Source organism: Mastacembelus armatus, chromosome 7 (assembly GCF_900324485.2).
Source record: "Mastacembelus armatus chromosome 7, fMasArm1.2, whole genome shotgun sequence".
Classification (NCBI taxonomy): domain Eukaryota; kingdom Metazoa; phylum Chordata; class Actinopteri; order Synbranchiformes; family Mastacembelidae; genus Mastacembelus; species Mastacembelus armatus.
The window spans coordinates 8,081,304-8,102,304 of record NC_046639.1 but is presented as its reverse complement, the minus strand read 5'-3'; the positions used below and the strand labels follow the sequence as shown (position 1 = coordinate 8,102,304).

The following is a 21,001-nucleotide window of genomic DNA, read 5'->3' as shown; positions in this document are numbered from 1 at the left end:
GCCAGGAGGAGGCTCACAAGGCTGCACACACACACACACACACAAATACACACACTAAGACCACGACACTGCACAGGCAGAAAACTACAAATAGTAGGTAATACAGATCCTAACTGTGCAGTTCTTAAACATCTGTGCACCTTAACATAGAGATGCATATTCTCTGTGAAAAATATAGTTCATGTCTTTTTTTTTACTCAGAGAGATGTTGCAATAGTGAAACTTTCACCTTTGTAATTTCACTTTTTAAAATAAACCTATTTCCTGAAATTAAATATAAGCAAGTATTTTTTGGTACATTTACAGTAATGTTACAGTTTATTTTGTGTGAGATCACAATGCAGGCCTAGGCCTTTGTCTAAATATGACATATGAAGATCATGTCTTTTCAAGAATTCAAGATATAGTTTTGGATTTTTTCTCTGTGGTTGTAACTATTTTATCCTCATTTTATTTTATCAAAACATCGCAGTCCATCGTTATATAAAATAAATGTTTCCTAAAGTGCAGATAAATGGTGTTATCGCTGTTTTCTGGTACAGTCTTCATACAATTTCTAATAAATTCTGCCCCCACCCTGTTTCACCTTCCACGTCTCCAAATCGGACATTTTTTTTTCTCTCTGACTGGGCTAAACAGGCTGTGCTGCAAATTAATTCAGTTACCAGTGCAGTGTGTTTTTGCGGGATCCCATTCAAACAGGTGTGAGCAGCAGAAACAATCCCAGGTGGCGCATGCTGATCGGATACATGGCCACACAGGATCACATTTTGAGCATCTTTGCGCTTTTTTTAAGGGTTGAGCAACCCGCATCCGAATATAGTGTTAGCTTTTAGAAAGTAGGTCGATAGGAACTGAGAGCGACGTTTGTTTCCGCGCTTTTGTCTGTGTTCTTTGTTGTTTAGCGAGGACTGTGGGTTTTTTTTCCATAGCCTACCCTTTAGCGAAGAGCGTTTACGCACAGGTGGGAGATACCCGCTCAGCATAGGACAGCCCCCCTCTCTGCTCCTCAGCGGATGATGTGAGGAAGTGACATTTTTCACCGCTGCGGTTCGGGACAGCACTGCTCCTCTGCAAACAGGTGTGCTGCTGTCCGGGTCACTTTTACTGGGAAACCACAGGGAGGTAGCGTCCCAAAACCTGAACCAAGCCACCTGGACGCGGGACAGCGAGGACCAGAGAGGGAAAAGCAACCCGTTCAAGACTATTCTTTATTAGCCTGGGCTGTTTGAACGTGTTGAGACAGAGAGACAGGGAGAGGGGGAGCAATGGCAACGAAAAAGGCGTGCGTGGATGCGCCCAAAAGGAGCCGGAGTCCGGTCGTTTTGGAGGCGGAGATGTTCAGTGAATTTCAGGACTGGTGTCTCCGGACTTATGGAGACTCCGGTAAAACAAAGACCGTCACCCGACGAAAATATAACAAAATCATGCAGACATTGTTGCAGAACGACGAGTCGGATGGCGTTTATGTCGACAACAGCCACATCAACGCCAAATTCAAATTCTGGGTGAAGTCTAAAGGATTTCAGGTCGGGACCAACGTTCTGGGAGAGCACAACAAGAAAGGAGCCCCAGGGAAACCCGTCCTATATGTCCCGGTCAAGTCAACGGTAAAGTGTATGCATGTCTGTGTGTGTGCGTGTGCATGTGTGTGTGTGTGTGTGTGTGTGTGAGAGAGAGAGAGAGAGAGAGAGACAGAGAAAACGTGCGTGTACACGCGCACGAGATGTCCCGTTGTCGCCTATAAGTTGTCATTATTCAGGCTGCACACATGCACCTGTCACATGAATAAAATGACAACTTACAGTATTTTATGGTCCCGGCTCGCCCCCTGCTTTCCTGATAAAGCTTCACTTTGTCCACATCCCGACCAGAAGAGCCCTACTCTCATCCCTTGCTGCCATAGCAACGCCGGTGCCTCCTGGCAATCGCAATTATAAAAGGTAGGCTATCGTGCATAGCCATGTCTCCAGTGAGGGTGAAGTCCAGCCCGGGTGCAAAGCACGAGATAATTGACCACTGACAACATTTTGTTTGAACGGTGCTTCAGGTTTCCTGTAGCCCGGTATGGTGATGTGTGCGCGAGCTCGTGGATGCAACGGCATGTTTGTGGGTCGGTTATGTCGGGGTACTTTGGTATGCCCCTTCAGGGGCCACAGGCTGCTGAGGCCAATTTATAACACATCAGATCCACCTTTCTGCTGTGAGGCTCGGCGGGTTTGACTATCACCGATTCATCGAAGGACTCGTTCCCAACACTGTCCCATCTGAACCGAATGAAACGGACGCCGTCCGTGCGTCAGCAGCATCGATTTTGTCTTCTTTCGAGATAGCGAAATACTCGAAAATACTCAAATGTCTACGTTTGTCAAAAAATCTATATTTATATATATGTATCTGTGTGGCAGTGAGTCTGAGTGTTTGTACCCCACTTTTCATTGTCCTGGGCAGGATGCGGATCGGTTCGCAGGAACTCGTTGCTCTGGCAACACCTGTGTAGTCCAGGACAGTCTGCCTCTGCCGCATTTTATTGTGTACCCTCCGACATTAAGCTCTATAAGCCCATTTAAGACGCCCTGTGCTATAGAAACCTTTTCAAATGAATTTCTGGATTTGATAGAGGGTGGCAGCTGTGCGTAATTGGTGACCACGTGAGGGGCTGTGGCGGAAACAAAAGGGTCTGCTCGGGACCACAGCGACGCACGCCCACAGTCAGTGCTTAGACTTCTCTGGACCAAGGGCTGAGCTATTCAACGGAGTCGTGTCATCCGCCCCGCGGTCCGTCACCGAGCCTGCCGGTGCATTAGGGGTTAACCCACACTCTTCTTTTGCAACAGAAGATAAACGTCCTACACGACGAACTGTCCGCTGGTGCCCCAGCAGCTCTCTTTCTGCGCGCGTGCGCACGTGGACGCGCACGCGAGTCTGTATGGTGTTTGGTCCTGCTGTGCCAGCAAAGAGACAACCACCATTTTAAATAAGTGCCTTCAGGGAATAATCCCCCCCCCCACCCTGCTGGGACAGAGTCTCTCCGGACCTCAAAGAGCAGAAACACGTTTTCTCTTCACAAACTAGAGAAGATGTTGGCATCGATTTGATTTTAGTTGAGTAGCACTGATCCCTCCACAGGTGTTACACCTGTGTGAATGCACAATTTAGATTTAGGCCAGTTGCCTTTATAAAAGTCCTCTGATCTCCACTCAATATTAGGTTTCCCTATGGGGAAGAAGGCAGGAGTGATCTGTCTGTGCAGGTGCAGATGGTGCCCGAAATGTGTTGTTGATTAGCTTTGTCTGTGGCTGTTGTCCTTTCTTGTTGAAATTGTTTTTTTTCTCATCTTGTACAATATATTTATCAATGGAGCATTTTTCAGCCTGGTTTCTCTGTGAGGTCCTTCCAGCAGCTGCTGAGCTGAAATAACCCTCTGATGCCAGGTCAAACCAAACAGGAGAGGCTGAGCAAGGCAGAGTTGTACTGAAAAGTGTACCTTGTTATTTACTGGAGGGGTGTACACACTTTTTAACTAATATCATTAGGCAGGGGGAAACCTCCCCCTGACTCAGCTCCACTTGGGATATTTAAACAACAAACAAAACATAAGCCAACACAAGCTGCTTCTGACGATGACTCAGAAGCCACAAATCAACCAATTTATATGCATGTGACTATATTAGAAAGCATGACTTTTGATTCAGCTTGCGTTCGTAGGTTTTTATAAATAGGCCATCCTGGGCCGATGGAAAAGTGACACACAAACACACGCACACACACACACACACACACGTTCACAATGGTCACTGCCTCCTCGTATGGCTGCAGGGCTGGGGACGTGTCTCTGGAGCTTGAGCATTGGAGCCCCTGCTGCAGCTGCTCCCAGGGTGTGCCAAGTTTCTGTATGGGGGCAGGCATGGGACTAAATGACAGGAGGCTGGGTGGGGGTAGGGATGGATGGTGGCTGATATGCAGACAGAGAAGGTCTCTTCTATGTGTCAGTATAAACCATACAAGGCGGCTTCAGTGTGTGACAGGACAGAAAGACAGCGCACAGTAACACAGGCTCAGTGTAGATGCTTCTTTTCAAGCCGGACACAGGATTATTTTCTCTCTGTGTTTCTGTCCATCTCTGTCCTCCTGCCTGTGTCTCACTCTCTTTCTGCAAAACTCAGAGCCCTCCTAGAGCTCAGAGAATCCAGCAGCCCTCAGTGTGGAGATACAACCTCGTTTAGCTCTCATTATGTCCTGATTAGAGGACGCTACAGAGGAGGAGGGGGATAGGACCAGAAACAGACACAGACAGACACCACAGAATTGCACACTACATAAGCATAAGCCTTTCCTGAGATGAAGGGAGTCAGAGTGCAGCCAGTTTCAAAAGAAATCTTAAATGTCTGCTGTATTTCCTTTCGGCTGACATGAGCATTGTACAAAAAATGTTGAAATACTGCGAGCTGTTGCTTTTTGTTGCCATGCCAACTGAAATCTGTAAATATCTGTTCGTTTCTCACAAATATGCTCTGGTGGACATGCTTTCACATAGGGACACACATAGGGTATATATACATGTTACAGTTCAGAAACACTTCACATGACTCACGTGGTGTTTGAAGGTGCTTATATCATGCTTGCAGGGTGTGCTGTCACAAATGATGAAGTTTGTGGAAACCTTAAACATTTTTAACTTGAATTAGTTAATAGACACTATTAGACAAGTGCTCTAAAACTGAAACAATCAGTTGACTTGTTGATCAACAGAAAATTAATTAGCACTGCAGCTAACAGTTAACAGTTATGAATCGATTCATTTGCCTATTAAAATGTCAGAAAATAGTGAAAAAAATACACTACAGTTTCTTAAAGCTCAAGCTTCAGCTTCAGATATTGTTTTCATCACACAACACTTTTCATTGAAGAGTAAGGACACCACCAATACCCACATTTGAAAGGTGAAAACAAGAAATTTGGCATTTAATACGGCTAGACTATGTATAAATACGGATAGACTATGTATAAATTATAGCTCAACAAACAGTGGCAGGATCAGTAATCAGTCATTGGGCTAATTGTAGTTTGATAGGCAACTATAATCTTTTGAGGGGACAGAGATCTTCTGTTTTCAGCATATCAAATGAGATGATTTAATGGTTGCTATATTTTACAGTAGTAAACTGAATGTCTTTGCATTTTGGACTGTTGATTAGATAAAATAAATATTTATATTTTAGTTAAAGAGGCTCACAGTATTTATGTGACAGAAAGAGGTTTTCATAATGGAGAATTTAGTGACTACCAAATGATGGTACTAAATAAAGGTTTGTCTTGGGATGTCCTCTGTTATTCCAGAAATCAGAACTTAATATTACTAATCTATATCTTGGAAAATGGGCCCTAAATGTTTGTGCCTCACCATCATCATCAGGAAGAGGAACATCATCATTATTATCTGATTAATTAGTCCACATTTCCCCTGAGAGCTCCTCTTTTGTGGAAGGGCCACAGAGTCAAAAGAATACTGGCCCAATTATTCAGCAGCATTTGCATTAATGCTATTTTTGCATAGCGAATCTCTAGTGCTTTTGTCCAGCATTTTTTGTGTTGTCCCTCTCTGGCAGTGCTTACGGAGAGGCAGCACATGGGCTCATGCTCATGGGTTCAAACGGCAAACGAGCACCACCCTAAACAAGAATCACGCTGTTGTTCTCGCCATATTCATCATCAAGAATTACCTGAGCCTACGAATAAGTTTTCATCCTTTATGCCTAAAGGTTGAGATGTGTTGGTTTGAGGGTGCAGAGGCCTTCTTTGTTAAACAAGAGTCAAACAGAGATTCATAAACAGATGATATGTCAATATGTGGTCAGTTCAGATGTGTTGATGATTTACTGTAAATAGGAGGACAAAATCCATACTGCACATATGTGGTAGTTTGTGTGTGTATGTGTGTTCCTACAAAGAGGGGGTCGCTGATCGCATGCTCTGTGTTTCCTCCCTTCAGCACCCTCTCTGTTGCCATGGAGAGACCGTTCTTTGCTTTCCCATAGGAGGAGAAATTAACACCATTTTTAACTGGCCCGGGGGCCTCCCCCCTGTGTGGGAGATAGTATGAGTTCTGCTTCACACACACACACACACAAAACACACTCACACAGTCTTTAAGACGACAATAATCTTCCTACCACACCACTACTGTCATTTTTAATACCTTTGCAAGGCTAACATTTAACAAACTGGGACAGTGTGATAATGGCCTGAATACAGGGAAATGGATTCTGGGATGTGATGATGTACGTGCGAGTCATTTACATACCACGTTGAGTCAGTGACTGGAACGTTACCAGTGCCAGTCTGTTGGGCCAGTGGGACTGTCTGTGTCTCCAGTTCAGTGGGATACTGGGGATGTCACACACACTCTATCCAGTAACGTTCATCATGGGAGCAGTCGAAAGAGAAACACACAGACACGGATGTCAGACAGAGGGGTAGAGCCTGGTGCATCTAATGTGGATTTAATGACGGGGCTTTATGAATTGAAGAGGAGAGGATGATGGTGAAAAGAAAGATATAGAAAGGAAAGGGTTTTTATAAAAAAAAAACTGGGGCTATTGTGGAGGTAATAGTCTCTTTTATTCCAGGTTTTTTGTTGTAAGAACCTTTACCTTGTTCTACCTTCCCCTTGGAACACACACACACACACACACACACGCACACACACACACACACCACACACACACACACACAGAGGGAACAAGGATTGTCCCATTTACGTGTCCATTAGCCAGCTGATAGATTTACAGAGGAGAGATGGGGCTTTAAAAGATGACCTGTTGTCACATCTGCAGTGAGATAATCTGAGTCATGAGTACTGTTGACACAGTCATCTTGGTGCAGACACACAAACACGTTTGTCTTTCTATAGTTATGAGGACACTCAATGACATAGTGCATTCCCTATCCCCTTACTCTAACCTTAACCCTTATAACCCTAACCCTAACCCCCTCCTAAACCTGACTCTAACCTGAACCTAAAACATGCCTTTCACTCCTAATCCTGCATTGAATGTGTGTGAATGAGGACCAACCAAAACATCCTCACTCCAATGGAAGAAAACCAAAGAGAGTCCTCACAATGCACAGTCATGCAAGCACACAAGCACACACAGAAAGCACCAGACTACTGCCCCAACTTAAGCTACTTATATTGGGCAGCCACCTCCATGTTAATTTTGCGCTTTCGCTTGACTGTAAAAGTTAAGGGCATTGCTAAATTTCTGCTTTTCAGAAATTCACATCAAACTCATGCTTATCTGTCCACCAATGGAGCTAATATCTTGTGTGATGCGTCTCCTGTATCTTTGCCGGCCTGTCTTTGTGACCCAGCTGCTTCCCTTGAACCCCCACCCCTCCACCTCCTGCTCCTCCTCCTCCTGACCTGCCTGTGTGCAGGACTGCTCCTCTCTCCCCTCAGCAAGTGCGTGTGTGAATGTATGTGTGTGTGTGTGTGTGTGTGTGTGAGTGAGTGAGTGAGACAGCCAGCGGGGGTGGGGGCAGTCGACTCAACCCCTCCAGTCTCCTAGCAACAGAGCGGTTTGGTGCGGGACAGGGAGAGCGCGCAGGGGATGGGGGCTGGTTGTACAGTGGCTGGGGAGAGCAAAAGCAAAGTCCTACGGGATTAGAAAGATAGAGAGAAGGAGGAGAAGGAGGGCAAGAGTTTCTCAGGGTTGTTGGCGATTTGGGGATGCTGACATGTCTCCTTTGCTCTTTAAACGGCATGCTGCTGATGAGCCCAAATAACTGCAGCGCCATCCAACAGCTGTTCTCCTCTGAGATGCTTCAGCTACATGTTCTGCCCGGTAGACATGTACTATACTTACGTACACAGCACATGCAAACACACACGCACTGAAAGCACACAGTCTTTAACTCCCAAAACACTTGTGTTTGAAAAACTAAAGACCTTAGCAGGAGGCCCCTGGAAGGCCTTCAGGTAGCAGGACTGACTGAAAGAAACGCAGTCTTGGCTGCAGGTTCTTTCTGCAGGAGAAGTAATACTTGCCTGCAATTAACAATTATTTTCATGATAGATTTATCTGCAGACTTTCTTGATTAATCAATTAATTGTGTTTATAAATGTGTTTAAAAAATGTCTATAAAACATCAGAAGTTAGCCGAAGGTGCCGCTATAATTTCTCAAATCACAAGATGCTGTATGCAAATTCCTTGCTATACAGTCCGCAATTCACATGTTCAGATTACAACTGGACGCAGAAAGACATTGGAAGATGTAACCTTGTACCTTTAGGAAGCTGTGATGGACATTTGTGTTCTATAAATTCATTTTTGTCATCCTGACTGTAAATCCACTTTGTGCTCTATTCATCTGCCATCTCTTTTAGGGGGACTTATTCCTAATCTGACTTGAGGGCCACATGCTGTATAGACTGACAAGTTGTGATTTGTGATATTGGGCTACATTACTAAAATCTGACTTGAGTTTATAAACAAAGCGATTAGTAAATAAATCAAGGATAAAAACAGTGGACTTCTGCAGTGTGCAGTATGTGTGTGTGTGTTTCCGGGTCAGAGAAAACACACCCAGCAGAATTTATCCAGTGTGTATGTTGGATATTTTGTTGGGGTAGAAATCAGTGGAAGATGCGGCAGCGGTGTGGGTGCACTGCACACCCCACAGTTGTATGAGATTATCTAAATCCAGCGTGAATGGACCTGACACTATTGTCCCAAGGAGCAGCAGCACTGACTGTGGTGGTGGTGGTGCCACTAGGGGAATGATGATGATACCTCCAAGTACGATAGATTACAGCTGTGATGATGAGGTGGAGGATCTCTATTATTTCCTTTATTATCATTATATTTAGCCCATGCTGACAGGGGAGAGTGGCTAGGAGAGAGGGAGAAGAGGAGGGAGGGAGGAAGAGGGAGAGGGCCGGATTAAAACAAACCCGCTCTGTGAGCCTGTTTTAGTTGCTATGGCAACGATCATTACCTCGCACTTGGGAGAGCAGGAGCAAGGAGAGAGAAGAGGAGGGGGGAAGAAAGAAAGAAAGAGAGGATAAAAGAAAACAAAAAGAAAGAAAAAAGAATGAAAGAGATGGGACAGAGCTGTAATGATGAAGATATGGAGCAGGAGAGAGGACGCAGTTGGGGGAAAACGAGAAAATGAAATGTCAGTTCCCAGGAACAGTGCAGAAATGTCAAGGACAGGAGGGGGAAAAAGTGTGATTCCTCAATACCAGGGGATAACTTTCTGAACTGAAGACCCTCCTCTCACTCAAACAAAAAAAAAAAAGATTACTCCCCACCTAGAACACAATCTCCAGCAAATGTCAGCGCTTGTCTTCTATCTGCATGGAAGTGGTGGACTCTTGGAAAAAAAGTAATTAAATGCCCAAATCCATTTGTTCCATTTTATGCTTGCTGGGGCACTTTGTATTTAAAATATCGGCAGGTGCAGGAATATAATGTTAAGCTCTAGTGGAAAACGCAAAGTGTTGACTATTTTTAAGGAGGTAATGAGGGGATGAAAGAGAAAAAGATGGAGGCAGAAAGGAGAGGAAAGCCCCATTCGGTGCTGTGGATGGAGGCCGTTGTCCTGGCAATCCCACATCTATGGGGTGTCACATGACCCTTTGCCCAGCACACCTGCCCGAGAGAAATCAGCAGCAGTTTCTATGGCGACAGGGTCAGCAGTACAAGAGGCAGGATGGCTGCCAGAAGTGGTGGAAAGAGGGACTGTTGGTCTTGTATAGTGCTGGTGTTGTTATTTTTAAACATGGCAGGGATGAGGTTGCTGACCCAGCTGGGGCCAAGACTTCTCTACTTGGAGGAAAATTTTAAACACTTAATGATTGCAGGATAAGAACAAGGCATGTTCGAGTTTTCCCTAGTGCTGATGAGGACACCATGTGCAGTGTGTATGACAGTAACCCATGACCCGTGATTCACGGGTCCAAGATGGATTCAAGGATCTCCTTTTGCTGTCACAATATTGCAGATTTTCGGCTGTAAATGATGCACAAGTGTTATCTCTGTATGCCTGAGGCGGGACATTAAACTGAACTCCCTTCTGTCTGTGTTTCAGTGTTCAGATGGGAACTCGGCTCAAGAGAACTCCTCCCTGAAGCGTGTAGCTGTGGTAGAAGATTTCTTTGACATCATTTATGCCATGCATGTGGAGATGGGTGCTGATCCTGGCAGAGCACCCAAACATGCAGGCCAAAAGAAGACCTACAAAGCGGTGAGTAAGTCCAACAGGTTGTAGCTAATGTTGCTAGCATTGCTGTTTGTTAGTATTGAACATGTCAACATTAAAAATGACATTTTATTTTCTCTTGTCTCTGCCTCACTGTCTATATCTACAGCATGAGCAGAGTTGCTGTTATTGGTGGAAAAGTGCCAAAGAAAAGAAAGCAGAAAGTGTGCACATACAACCCCACATGTTGTAAACAAGAAGTCTGCCCACTGAAATGGTCAAGTTTCTAGAAGTGTGTTTGTTAATTAGCACTAAACAAAATAGGTCTAGAGATGAGGGCTATAGTTGAGGCTTTTGGGAATGCTCTGATTTGTGCAGGTATTTAGTCCTGACTAGTTTAGTTTTGACCTGATCGTGGTGGGAGATCAAAAGCCAAGAGATCACCAAAATCAGCAGGATTCACCCCCTGGGGATCATGAGTCTCTGTATAAAATGTAAACGGAATCCATCAGTGGGTTTCATAGCTATTTTAGTCTGGACCAACGGACTGGACTGACTGACCGATTTTGCCATGCCAAGATACGTGCTGCTAGCCTGGCTAAAAATAATAACCCGATCTCCAATTAGCAGACCACATACAAACAAAACAACATTCTTTATCCCCCAAATATTTATCTATTCACATAAAAGACACATACAGGATATCCTACATGTGAGCACATTTTAAGGCTCTAGCGATGACAACCTCCCTCAGTTATATATCAGTTTGTCCACCACTTCGGTCCAGACTGAAAAATCTCACCTTATTTTTTTGCCATGAAATTTTCTACAAACACTGATGTTATGGAAAAGACAAATGCTAATATCCTCTGAAGTTTCCATTTGTGTCACCGGCAGGTCAGTGTTTCAATTTGCCCAATTCTTTGATTTTTGAGTAAAACAAATAAGATTCCTATGACCACAACTTTACTATGTGTTTAAATCTAATTAGGAAATGTTAATATGCTAATACAATAAAGATGGTCAAACATGGTAAATATTATGCAGTATCTGCTTGAGATCAGAAATTTAGCATGCTAATCTTAGCATTTTGTGCAGTACTGCTGAGTTTGTTCACATGGTTTTACCTCACAGCAATAATAATAATAATAATAATAATAATAATAATAATTAATTGCATCGAGTAAGAAAGATTTTTTGGGACATTTCCAATTTTCACACATAAGAACCTCTCCCTTTCTTCTGTGTGACAGTTAATGTAAACAATCTCATATTTAACATCCAGTGAACACCAGGATTTTTTGTCTGTCAACACGTTAGGCTATGCTTGTTAGCTCTGTCAACAATGTATAATTTTTAGCATCAGGAGTTACCAAGGGAACAACCATCCACCTTTACCAGGAAAACAAAGTACTTGTGGTACTCAACCCACAGGTTTTTTTTTTCTTTGTCACATTACTGATGTTTCTGGAACAAAGACAGGTTATGAAGTTCTACTGCAAACCAAGGTGTGGTCAAACCAAGAGGCTTTGTGTGCAGCTTTAGGGGTAGGTCTATGTTGGGATGCAGTTTTCTAAGGGGGGGGTGGACCTTTGGTACCCCTCCCTCCTCCCTATACCATTGAAAAAACATAGAGCCAATTCCTCCTGCCCTGTAGAGAGGTCCTGTCACGTCTCATAGAGTGTACCCTTTTGAGGAGGCAGCATCACTGGGGCAGGGCATAATATGGAACTGTCACTGTGGCCTTCTGGGAGGTGCACGCTCCCCTGGGTGGCCTTTTTCTCTCAGTTGCCTCAAGGAACCATGAGGGGTTGGCCGCGCGGGGGTGCAAGGGGGATGGGGAGCTGTGGCAGTGGCAGTGGTGGTGGTGGTGAGCCGGGCGGGGGTGGGCACCCCTGCTGCCCCTCCATGGTCACGTGAAGGTCGCATTTTACAGGGAAACGCCAGAGGGGGTGAGGAGGGGAGGGTGGCATAGCAATGGAGACAAACAGAGAAGGAAGGCTGAGCATGAGAGCGAAAGAGAGGTGTAGATATGTGCTGACTGCACCTGAGAGGGCAGGAAAAGAAAACAGAAAAGCTGAACACCACATGTGTTTAAGGTATTAAAGCAGAAATATGTAGAGGGCTGGAGCTGGAATTAGGCCATCTGAAAGCATGAGCGATCACCCAGAGGGAGGATTCCTCCTCATGCCACGTTGAGATAACGCATTACCACTGACCACAAACTTTTGCACACACATGGCATAATAACAAAACACCTGCATGCAGTTTGAGTTAAGCTGTAGCCCAAGCCGTTTTCTTGCCATAACCTTGTCTCCTCTGTCCATTCCCCTGGCACAGATAGCAGAGACCTACGCCTTCCTGCCCAGAGAGGCGGTGACTCGGTTCCTAATGAGCTGTGGAGAGTGTCAGAAGAGGATGCACATCAATCCCAGCACTGCAGAGTTCAAAGGTAATGACACACATCAGAACTGTCAATGTTCATTCATTCTGGAGGCATCATTCATTGATATGGCATTTAAATATCAACATTCAACCGCAGATAATACTTTTCTAGGATAGTAACAGCCAAATGTAATTAGCGTATAAATTAGGCAACTAATTTCATCCTGAGGTTCATAGAAGTATTTTATTACATAAGACAGGGGTTCAGTATGGAGCTGGAATGTGAATGTGAGCTGATATGATTTTATGTGTTTGTACTTTGAAGAGTTTTTTTTAAACTGAACCTTCATTAATAAAACAAATTGTATATATCCATCAACAACATGATGTAACAAAGACTCAAGAGGACCACATCTCTGGGATTGTACAGAGCCACTACTATGGTCACAGAGTCCCTCTAGTGGCTGGTGTGCAGACTGCAGAAAGCCCTAAAAGATGCTTCAGAGAGTAGAGGCTACTGCTTGGATTTCAGCCTTTTTTTAGGATGTTGCAGCAATTCTGCCATAGTCATTGAATTTATCTGTTGATTAGGTCAGACCTCACAGAGAGCCATTAAAGTTAATTATGCTGCAGCTGTATTTACTCTTTGTCAGTCCAGTTTTATTTCCACTTCCATTTCCATTTCTTTATTCTTGCAGAGAGGCGAGTGGATTAAGGTGCATAGTGGAGCTGTAAATCAAAAATGTCACTCCAACTTGGAGTGAAACTTGAACACACAGTCATGATGCACATATTCAGTGTGGCTTATGGCTTCTGAGGATTTATTATTACAATGTCCATTGTAAGTAAATGCCCACAATAAAAGATGCTCCATATATCGCCAGAACTTGCCTGGTGAGCAGCATCACAGTAATCCAGTCACAGTAGTGTGCACAGCCTTGGGTACACTGCAAACAGGAAATGAGGGGTATCAGACTTTGACACTAACATCTGTACAGTTTAATGCAATGGTAATAAAACTACAATAAACAGCAGCTACCTTGTTTACTAATGTTCTGTATTTGTTGACTCAGTTATATGGTAATTTTGAGTGTGGCAGTGTGGGAGTTCTACAGTATAAAATGATCTATTCCAAGTAAAAGCTTGCATTCAAAATTTGACTAAAAGTATAAATATACAGTTTTAGCAATAAAATGTACTAGGAATTGAAGTACTCATTATAGATCAGTGCCCCTGATAGTGTTATATCATTATATTAATTGATCAGTATGGTTGATGTATAAACATACTATAAGCAGTATTTAAATGGCAGATGTTTATTCCCACTTCTCCTCTGTTTTAGATGAAACGTGCTAAGGATTTTTGACTAGATTTGTCCGATTTCGTTTCTTTATTTGAAATTAGATAAATGTTTTCAGACTTTTTTTTACCATGTGTCTGTATTTCGTTTTTGTCAGAAAATGACAGGCCAACCTCACTGGTCCCGGACCTCATTGATTACAACATGCCTCTTACTGCCACCTACCTGAAACAAATGAAACTGCAGTGCATGACCACCACTGAAAGGGTAAGTCTCGCTTTCTGAAATTGAACAATGAATGCTTGTGATACACAGTGTCCTAATGAATTAATTAGAAGAAGCTGTCAGATGCTCTTTATTCACATAATAGTATTTATATTGAAGTCCTCTGGTTATTTTCTTTTTAGTGTAATTATTAAGGCTGTAGGGGGGATTGCTTTGTGCAGCCAGACAGAGTGCACATCCTACGTCTCAACTTTTAATTCAGTTTTAAACAATCAGGGCAGCCCCCTCTCCACCCCCAACCACCGACCCACCCCCACTGGGAGGTGGGGCCCAGTGTGAAATAAGGATTAGCAAAGCATCAGTACAGAGTGACGTCACGTGTGAAACCACTCCCATGTGTAGCTGTGACAGAAACACACAGAAACCACTGTCACTAAAATGCAGGGAGCTGTATTTGATGATGATAATGTGGACCTCACTCACGCATAATTAGGATTATCCGGAACAATGACCCAGGCTCCGATTCATGGGTGAGTACAAATTAACAAATGCTCGGACTGTTGGTCACATCTGTGTGCAGACTGAGGATGAACAAGCCAATAATTTAATAATTAACCATCACCAAGGGGTATTTCAGTGTTGTAGGAGTCTTGTTCCATTTGTTCCATAACTGTGCAGCACCGTTTTAGATTTTAAAGCAGCAGTTGCTTCAAAAATGCAGCAGATTTTTTCTGTTGATAAAAGCAGATCAAAAGTAAATGTGTAATTATCCCCTTGGAAAAAGGAATGATGAAATGTTTTTAATTTGTTTTTTGATCCTCTTTTTAAATATCCTTGTGCACTTTATCCTGATGCAAGGGTAATTAGAAAAACACCACTACAGCTGGAATGAAACTAATGATGATTAGCCTCTGCTATATCAAAATATAGAGAAAAAAAGCCAGTAAAAACATTTCTGGGAATATTAATCATACTACATGAATTAATTGTGCTGTACATAATGTTGTGATGCATGTCTATTGTGTTGTTTCTTGGTGTTATGCTTATTGTCTTTATTGTTGACACAATACAAGTCATTATTTTCAATTCTAAACTAGGTGAGTAAAGGCCCTCAAGCATTCAACTAACAGCCACAGTATTTAAAAATAGATCATCTAATTTTACCAATTATCTGTTTTCTTAAAGTGTAGACATGAATGTAGCTACATACGTAACTACTTAGAAACTGTAATTAGAGACTTTCTTCCTCTCTGGGTTTGTGTCTCTCTGTCTTTAATGCTGCACGGCTCACTTGGTGCCTAATGGAGCTGTCACTGAGCATTTTGGTCCTCCTCAAATGGATGCATATTCCCCTGGGTTTAGGCCTGTTTGTATTCTCGTGTGGGGAAGAATGAAATGTAATTCTGTTCAGTTGTAGTTTTGGCCTTTCTGACTCATGACAGCATGGAGGCCAAAGAGAAGTCACTGTCCATGTTAGCTTAAAGTAAACCAAAGTAAACCTCTGTGAAGCTTACCATTGGTCTGAAATGTGACCATGCCTGTTAGCAGACAGACCATTTACTGAGTGTGAAGCCAAAGCTCAGCACGGTGTTTGAATAGTTTGTGAGAGTATTCTGCTTTCTTTGAATAATCCTCATTCTCGCAATTTACTCATATTTGTGTTACGCTACAACAAGCATCTTCAGGTTCGACATAACAGGGTTAAAAATAGCTGTGCTCCAAGAAAAATATTACTTAACAGGGAGGATCCTGTGTTTCCTGCTGAAATTGTGTAATAAGTCCAAATATTATTTAATTGTTCCTCCTAACCATACTTGCCTGAAACAGATTCTTTCTTAAAGCTATTTCAAAATTCACTTTGTTTGTTTGTTTGAGTGTAAAATTAAAATCTAAAGCTCAGATAATCAGACTTTCCTCTGCTACAAGGTCAACAAAAATTTCATTCTAAAAGCTTGTATCTTGAACACAGACTACTGAAGCCTCATATTAGCTGCAGCTGATCTGTCACTTTCATTTGTATACTAATTTTTGTTCCCCAGCATTTACACTGAAATTTCACTGAAAAAGAATTTAGAGCCAGTGGGGAGAGCAGGGATAATTACATTCACTAGTGTGACTTTAATAATCCAGTACTGTAAGGATAAATTAGATCAAATCCTTTAACAACATACAAGACCAGGGGTACAAAAAGGCATAATGATCCCTCTTTCCATCTCCTCAGGACAAATAGGAAACTTGAAAGTTGCTGTCAAAAGTTGACCTATCTCCTAACACTCGGCCATCCCCATTTCTCCCCATACATTCGCATCTTCTTCTTTCTAGTCTAACAGTCCATGTTTTCCCCATGCTCTCTCTTCAGGATGACAGCTCGGTGAGCAGCGAGGACATGAACAGTGCTGAGCCCACATGGGTTGCACCTGAGCAGGCCCCAGTGCCCGAGCTCGGTCCACCAAATGGAGAGAGAGTCAGTGATCCAGCAGCCACCATTAAAGAACAGGATGGTAAGGCTGTTTGATATCACTAACTGAAGCTGCATAGTTATCTTTATGTTAGCACTATACTGAATGTTATATGCATATTTCTATAAGACATATATGATATTTGCATATTTGGTTTTAGTTATAACTGGCAGACTCAGACTGGAAAGGTGAAGAATAGTGTTATGCAGGAAACAGCATGCCTTGTTCTTAGTGGACTAATCCACATAAATCCACTCTTACAGGGGGTGGGACGTCACCACAGCCCCAATCCATTTGTGCACCCCTCTCTCCCAGGGTGCAGGGCTTAGGGAAGTAGGACAAAGTCTGATATTAACATTTGCAGATTAGAAACCACTATAGAAAAGATTGAAAACAGGGCAAATCACCCTGTTCCAGCCAACATACAGTTGGTGTGCAGATGACACATGTAGAGATCATCACAGTGAAATCAGTAAAGTATACATTGTCAACCCCTGCTCGTCCTCGTTGCTTTCTCCCTTTGCTCTTATTATTTAGATTCACCCTTTTATTCTGACTTTCATTGGTCTTGACAGTTGACCTCAATACCCACTTTCTTAGTTTCTTAGTTTCAGAAAACACGAGGCAGAGAGCCTCATCCCCCTGTAGTAACACACCCGCTCTGTTGACAGAAATAGTGCCTATTGTAGTGAACAAAGATGCACTGGTACTAAATGGTGGCAAATAATTGCACAGCTCATCTCTCTGTGTGTGTCTCTGCTCTCCCCTCTGCCAGACGACGACTCCTCAGAGAGCGGCAGTGCCAATGGGCTACCGGCCCTGACCTCCCCAGAGGCACTGGCTGTTGGCGGGAACCCTCCAGATGGCGGGGCTCCTTACGGGGAGGTTATGGAGAATGGTCTGAGCGCTCCCCTGGACTTCAGTACCACCTCATCCTCATCCTCCTCAGAGGATCAGCAGCCGGTCAATCTGAGCGACAGACTGCTGCCTGTGGGGAGCTCTCCGCCAAGCTCCTACCCCACAGACTCCAGCAGGAAGTACCCCATCAAAACAGAGTACACCAACAAGGTAAGAAACCTGATTTGAGTTTTTGAGTTTCTCCTATCTTATGTAGATCCAACTTTGTCTTTCTCAACAAACAGTTAAAAACAACAGCTTATGTGTCTTTATAGGCTCTTATAATGACATTTCTGTGTGTCTCCAGTCTCCTCCGTACAGCTCAGGGAGCTATGACTCTGTGAAAACTGAACTGAGCATGAGCGCAGAGGACTTAACCTCTGGTCGAGCGCAGATAATTGATGATGACGATGATGACCATGATGACCATGATGACAGTGACAAGATCAATGATGCTGAGGGTATGGACCCTGAGAGACTTAAAGCCTTCAATGTAAGTAACCTGTCTTATTGTTGCAGTATAATTAAACTCATATCAGAGTGCAGTGGCAATTTGTGGCCCTGTCATACATTTGAATAGTAGATCTAACTGTTATTATTGTGTAGACATTATGCTTTCAAATATTAAAGATGAGAAAAAAAATCTAATTTCCATTTTCTGTGTAAGCAAGTACTCAACCATTAAGTGTGCAACACTAGAAATTTTGGCCTGCGAATGAGCGATGACTGTATCCACCACAAATATTTTAATCACCTTCTCGTCCATCTTTATTCTCCATTCTACCTCTAATGCCCTTTTATCTCTTTTGTTTTCGATCTCACACCCCCTCTCTCATCCCTGCGCCCCCCCCCCCGTCCATTTTTCTGCTCTATATTCCCTCTCTCCCCTCCCCCTCTCTCTGTCTCTGTCAGATGTTTGTTCGTCTGTTCGTGGATGAGAACCTGGACCGCATGGTGCCTATCTCCAAACAACCTAAGGAGAAGATCCAGGCCATTATTGAGTCCTGTAGCCGTCAGTTCCCAGAGTTCCAGGAGCGCTCCCGCAAGCGCATCCGCACCTACCTCAAATCCTGTCGCCGCATGAAAAAAGGCGGTTTTGAGGTACAAAGTGCCCCTGCCTAAAACGTTGTCATTATGAGTCCCCAATCCACTCATAAATCTCTAAAATGCAGTGTTTCACATTTGTAATTTGCACAAATTTTGCTGATTCTCGCTGCTAGATACGACCAACACCTCCTCACCTCACCTCTGCCATGGCTGAGAACATCCTCGCTGCTGCCTGCGAGAGTGAAACACGAAATGCTGCCAAGAGGATGCGGCTCGATGTCTACCAAGCGGTATTGGCAGTTGGTGTTTGTGAATCTGCCCAGCAGGGATTTGGGAATGTGTGAAGATGGCTATGCATCATTAATGGCAAACTGTACAACATAATCTATAAGATTCTCCCCAAAGTGAAAACTTTTAATTTCTTGTAGGATGAGCCTTCCTCTGTCGACAAGTCCAACTCAAGGGACCTGGCGTCTGTGGCTCCATCAGGGTTCTCCGTTTCCAGCGCAGCATTTGCCCAAGACCAGCTCTACACCAATGGGGGCCTCAATTACAACCTGCGGGGATATGGGACAGTCAGCAGTAACCAGCAGAACTCTGGTGCTGCACAAGTCAATGGTGAGGAGCATTTATTAGTCCAGCTCAGCCAGATAATGTGGATTAGAAAGACATGGTCATGCTGTGTATTTACATTAAAAAAGATATTTCCACACATTGAATCATTACATTACACAGATATTTTAACATAAAGAAATCATTAGATCTTATGTCATGCTGAACTGAAGCATCTCCTGCATCATATTTTTTTCACTCACAGGTCCCACAGATCTGAGTATGAAGTCAGTTGGCCCAAACTCCTCCTCCTCCAGCTCCAACAGTCACGGTCAGGGAGGTGGCGGTGGTGGTGCGTCGGCCCAGCTCAGCCCACCGGAGGTCACAGCCGTGAGGCAGCTCATTGCAGGGTACCGGGAGTCTGCGGCCTTCCTGCTCCGCTCAGCAGATGAGCTGGAAAACCTGATCCTGCAGCAGAACTGAGTCCGAGCCAAACCGTGCCAAGATGCTGTCCAAGCCTGTCCATCTCTGTTGCTCTCAGTCACACATATTTGGACAGACTTTCGTATACAGAGAGACAAATGTGATACTGCAGTGCACAGTGGGTCCTGTAGGTATGGTACGTTTACTTATTCCCACATGTTTATGTGTTTGGACGGGCCTGAACATATCTGAAAAATGTTTATTTATGCATTCAGTTCACTTTGACCTTAGTGCCCTGTTATCTGTAGCCTTTCATCCCATTCAGTTTTTTTTACCACCTCAACCTCCATTCGTCTCAGGAAGCAATGATCTAAGTGAAAAAAATATTCTGTATTGGTACACAGGGGAGTACCAGAGGTGTTAAATTAGCTGTAACCATAATGCCACATTGGCTCATTTGTGCAGAGGTTTGGACAAATTAATAGTTAAATGGTTTGGTCTCAGTACCTTGTTTCTGTTTATACACAAATGTAAAATATTCTGTATAGTGAAATGATTTGATTGGGTCATCTGAATCAAGTCAACTCTAAATGACCAAATTCATTTCTGTTTAGTAGAAAATTTGGAGCACTGCATTCTGAAAGTCCTTAGATGAATCGCTGCTAAAAGATGTGGCAGCCTGCCACTAACCTGTTAACCTCAACTGCAACTAAAGGACGTACTGATACACAAAAAAGAGAAAAGAATAGAAATGAAAAAGAGAAAACAAAATAAAAACATGAGTGTTTGACCTGTAAAGTTTGACCAACGGATCTGTCAAGTCATGTGGTTGAATCTATACCTCGGTCCTACACTTCTGGAGTGGTTTCCACATTGTTAGACATGTGGTTACAAAGAGACAAAGACTCATTACCCAGTGTGATGTTATTTTCAGTTATTTTATTATGACTATTTTTTATCATGGGCAATTTCTCATTACATAAAAGGAAGGAGATTTTTAAGCCCAGGTATGCAAATGGAGGTCAAAGACACCTGTCAGGGAAAAAAGGAAATTAATATATTGTTTAGACCAGTGCTTCTGGAAAAGCAGAAAAAGGTGCAATATTGAAGATAATCGGTAGTTGTTTGCTTACTGAAAGGACTTTCTGAAACATTTTAAGGCATTTTAAGAGGGGAGTACTTTACCACAATCCTCTCCTGCAACTGTCAAATTGTAAAAAGGAATGATATCCCATGCAGCATTGTAGCCTATTTCAATGTTGTTGTTTGTTGTGAATACTGATCTTCATAGATAACCTCATAACTGAGGCACTTTCGTGTATTGGGATCAGTGATCATAGGAAATGGGACCTGGCAGAATAATGAAACTTAATGTTGCACGTCGTTTTTTATTTTTAAAGTGATTTGGGGTCATTTTGTGAAGGAATTGCTCTGTGAGTGTTCTTAAGTTTAAAGGACGCATGCATCCATTACGGACAGTCAGACGATTGCAGTGGTGTAACCCCC

The 21,001-nt window shown here is 43.2% G+C and overlaps 1 protein-coding gene across 1 annotated transcript; it reads left to right on the top strand.

Moving 5' to 3' along the window:
• The first annotated feature begins 1,132 nt into the window (after nucleotides 1-1,132).
• Nucleotides 1,133-19,555, top strand: nol4la (nucleolar protein 4-like a). The gene is made up of 11 exons (XM_026332957.1): nucleotides 1,133-1,610; nucleotides 10,097-10,252; nucleotides 12,548-12,659; nucleotides 14,050-14,159; nucleotides 16,477-16,618; nucleotides 17,352-17,644; nucleotides 17,781-17,966; nucleotides 18,386-18,574; nucleotides 18,694-18,810; nucleotides 18,949-19,138; nucleotides 19,338-19,555. The coding sequence occupies exons 1-11, from the start codon at nucleotides 1,269-1,271 to the stop codon at nucleotides 19,553-19,555; spliced, it is 2,055 nt and encodes a 684-aa protein (XP_026188742.1). The 5' UTR covers nucleotides 1,133-1,268.
• The last annotated feature ends 1,446 nt before the right edge of the window (nucleotides 19,556-21,001 follow it).